Source organism: Papilio polytes, unplaced genomic scaffold (genome assembly GCF_000836215.1).
Source record: "Papilio polytes unplaced genomic scaffold, Ppol_1.0 DF821067.1, whole genome shotgun sequence".
In the NCBI taxonomy this organism is placed as follows: Eukaryota; Metazoa; Arthropoda; class Insecta; order Lepidoptera; family Papilionidae; genus Papilio; species Papilio polytes.
The window spans coordinates 702904-705921 of NW_013528137.1; the positions used below are offsets into that span (position 1 = coordinate 702904).

A 3018-nucleotide genomic window follows, 5' to 3' on the forward strand; every position below is an offset into this window, starting at 1 on the left:
ATCTCGCTAATGAAAAAGGACTAATACTAGAAAAACATGATGATTTAAAAGATATCGGCATTATAGGACTTATTAAATAATTAATGTAATTTTTTTGTTGAATACTCCTAGATTGTATTATTTTTTATGAATTTATGTAGATGTAAGTTTTCTGATTAAAATAAGAAATTGTTCAAATACTTGATGTTTTTTTGCAATGTCCTAATGAATATTCGATCAAGAATTTTGTGTTATAAATTTTGGCATTTCTAGTTATTGTCCAATTTAACAATGATTCAATATTAACATATTGATGAACATGATTTTTAAAAATTCAGATATTTATTTCAAATATCTTCAAACTGTATAACAAAGACCAAGTTTTTGTTTTTTTAAAGGCGATTGTTGATTTTTTATCTTTACAGTATCGATAGATTTACTCCGGAAAATGCGATCTACTTATTACAATAAATATTTCATGTCTTCTATTTTTATTTAGATGTGTTGTAAATATCTCGACAATAAATTTAAGATTGTACAGATGTTTTTGTGGATTTTATACATATTTTCTTTTGAAAAATAAATAATTTAATTGAGTGTGTTATTTTCTTCACCATTCAAAATGTTTTTGCTTAAAATTAATGTGGGGAAATAATAAAAAAAGAATAAAGCTTTATAAAAATTTTATTTTCTGCAACAACTAAACAATATGCGAACATAAAATATACATGAAATATGAAAAACTGAAATCGTTTTAAACCGAGTTTAAATACCTCCGTAACCATTTGGATACATTGCTTATTTATTTTTTATGACAATTATATTGAAAAAAAAATTAAATATTAAAGTGTAACTCTCTGGAAACATAACTTTTAATTTTAAACAAAAAAAAATCACCGGGAATGTTAAACATTACTACAAAGGAGCTGCAAAATAAAAGTAAAAAAAAAAAAACTTAAAAACTAACAATAGACAAGTTAGCTTCGAAAGCTATTAAAGCAAATAATACGAGTATTCATACGAAATCCGGAAATAAGCGAAAAAAAAGTTTTTTTTTTAATATTTTCGTCAAAGTTAAATAAAATATAGAAACAATTATTAACAGTCCTTATATATGTAATAGCATGTAAGTAACTTTCGTATATCACTAGGGGCAACAATCATTACGAAAAATCAAACAAAACCTTAACAAAACAGACATTTTAAATATTGAGTAATTACAAAATAATAATCAGAAATATATGATACGAATAGAATCGTACATCACATTCAGTCACTCAGTCATTCAGTCTATCTATATTGCTCAAATGCAGTCATAAGATTAGTTAGTCTATCACAAAAGAGCGTATAATTAGAAATAGTGTAAATCAACATACATTCAGTTTATTTCTATTTAGATTCCTTTAAATCTTCCTTGGTCTCTGTTTTCTCTACAACAGGCTCCGCTTTCACGGGAGTCGAAGGTAATGAAGTGTCACCATTAGAAGTAGAATTATTCGATTCACTGCTTACCGTCTTCGTAGATTCATTTTTATTTTCAACTTTTTCTACACTACTATCAATTTTAGACGATATTTGGTCCCGTGTTTCACTTTCATTAACATTTTTATTATCATTGGCTTCTAATTTGTTCTCCTCTACTGGACTATTACTCGCTACACTCTCACTGAGATCTGGAGATTTATGTTCCGACGTATCTAAAGTAGTGCTAACTGTTTCCTCTTCTATACTCTTATCGCTATCTACTTTTTCAACAACTGGCTCGGCAACCGTTTCTTCTTCGATTACTTCTTGACTAGTTACAACAGCCTCTTCTATTTTGTCGGATGTGACAATTTTCTCTTTTAAATTAGTACTAGATAGTATTATAGAACAAACGTCTTTGCCATCTAATAATAGTTTGACCAGCGTCGGTTCCTTTAAACTATCTAAGAATTCTATTTGGAATGTCGTCGCTCCGTCTGCGGCTAATTCTTCTAGCTTCACTTTTGCATCCTCATTAGAGACGCTGGCGAGTCGACAACACTTAGCTATGGGTTCGATAATGCTAAGATCCTCGGGCAACTGTCTAAACGTATCGCATTTAGCTTTGTTTCCGTAGTCAATAAACTGCACGTGATAACCTACATCACAGAACTCCAAGATTTTAGCTCTATACCACTGCTCGTCCTCCGCCCACAGCGCCGCACAAACCGACCCGACTTTAAGATCGGGAACTTGCTCGAATTCCTCACCTTGAGATAACTCTTCCGTTATTTTATCCAAGACGGCATCTGATTCATTAGTCTGCACATAAAATTCATCTAATGAATGGACGTAACAGATTTTGCCGCTGGTATGTAAGTCTTGTCCGAGAGGCGTCGGTCTTTCGGACATGGGCTGCTCCTCACACAGACCGACGAGCTCCTCCGTTACCGACTTCCCTTCCAAGTATAGTTCCACTATGGAAATATCTCCCGCAGCTATGAACTGTATATTGAAAATGGTCGCTCCCTCCGCAGCCAACTCGTTGAACTTTATTTCCGACTTGCGAGACCAGGATTTGATATCGCGTGGTTTCTGGAGCGCGCATTTTCTGGACAGGGCAGGTTTGACTTTCAATTCATCGGAAAGACTTCGCAATTCGTTGGCAATGGACGCGTTACCATAATCCATAAACAGCACCTCAGTACCTTCGGATCCATCAACAATCACTTGCGCCCTGTACCAGGCGCCGTCCTCAGGATACTTAGCCGCACAGATAACACCCTCCTCCCTCTCTTTAAGTTCAGGGAAGTTCTCTGCATCTACCATCGCCGCCTCCATGGCTTGCAGTTCTGCCGTAGCGGTCTCCAATTGTATCCAGAACTCGGAAGGTGAGTTAACATGACTGGCGAAGCACGAGGGGAGGTCACCGCATTCATTCTCTTCAGATCTTGTGGCATGACCTTCTGAGACCAGTTTATCGGTTATGTTTTGGCCATTAACATAAATGTCCACATAAGTCATAATATCTTTGAGAACAATGAGGACATCTACTGGTACGGAGGTGTCGCCGAC

The 3018-nt window shown here is 34.8% G+C and overlaps 2 protein-coding genes across 2 annotated transcripts in view; one reads left to right on the forward strand and one right to left on the reverse strand.

The window, feature by feature from the left end:
* Nucleotides 1–163, forward strand: part of LOC106109647 (condensin complex subunit 2) — a 7227-nt gene extending 7064 nt beyond the window's left edge. Inside the window, exon 10 of the mRNA XM_013291231.1 lies at nucleotides 9–163. Within this exon, the coding sequence (XP_013146685.1) occupies nucleotides 9–80 (72 nt within the window). The 3' untranslated portion in view covers nucleotides 81–163. The remainder of the gene's footprint in view (nucleotides 1–8) is intronic.
* Nucleotides 164–672: 509 nt separating this feature from the next.
* LOC106109648 (maternal protein tudor-like) overlaps nucleotides 673–3018 on the reverse strand; it is a 16897-nt gene continuing 14551 nt past the window's right edge. The window contains exon 11 of the mRNA XM_013291233.1: nucleotides 673–3016. Coding sequence (XP_013146687.1) covers nucleotides 1369–3016 — 1648 coding nt within the window. The 3' untranslated portion in view covers nucleotides 673–1368. The remainder of the gene's footprint in view (nucleotides 3017–3018) is intronic.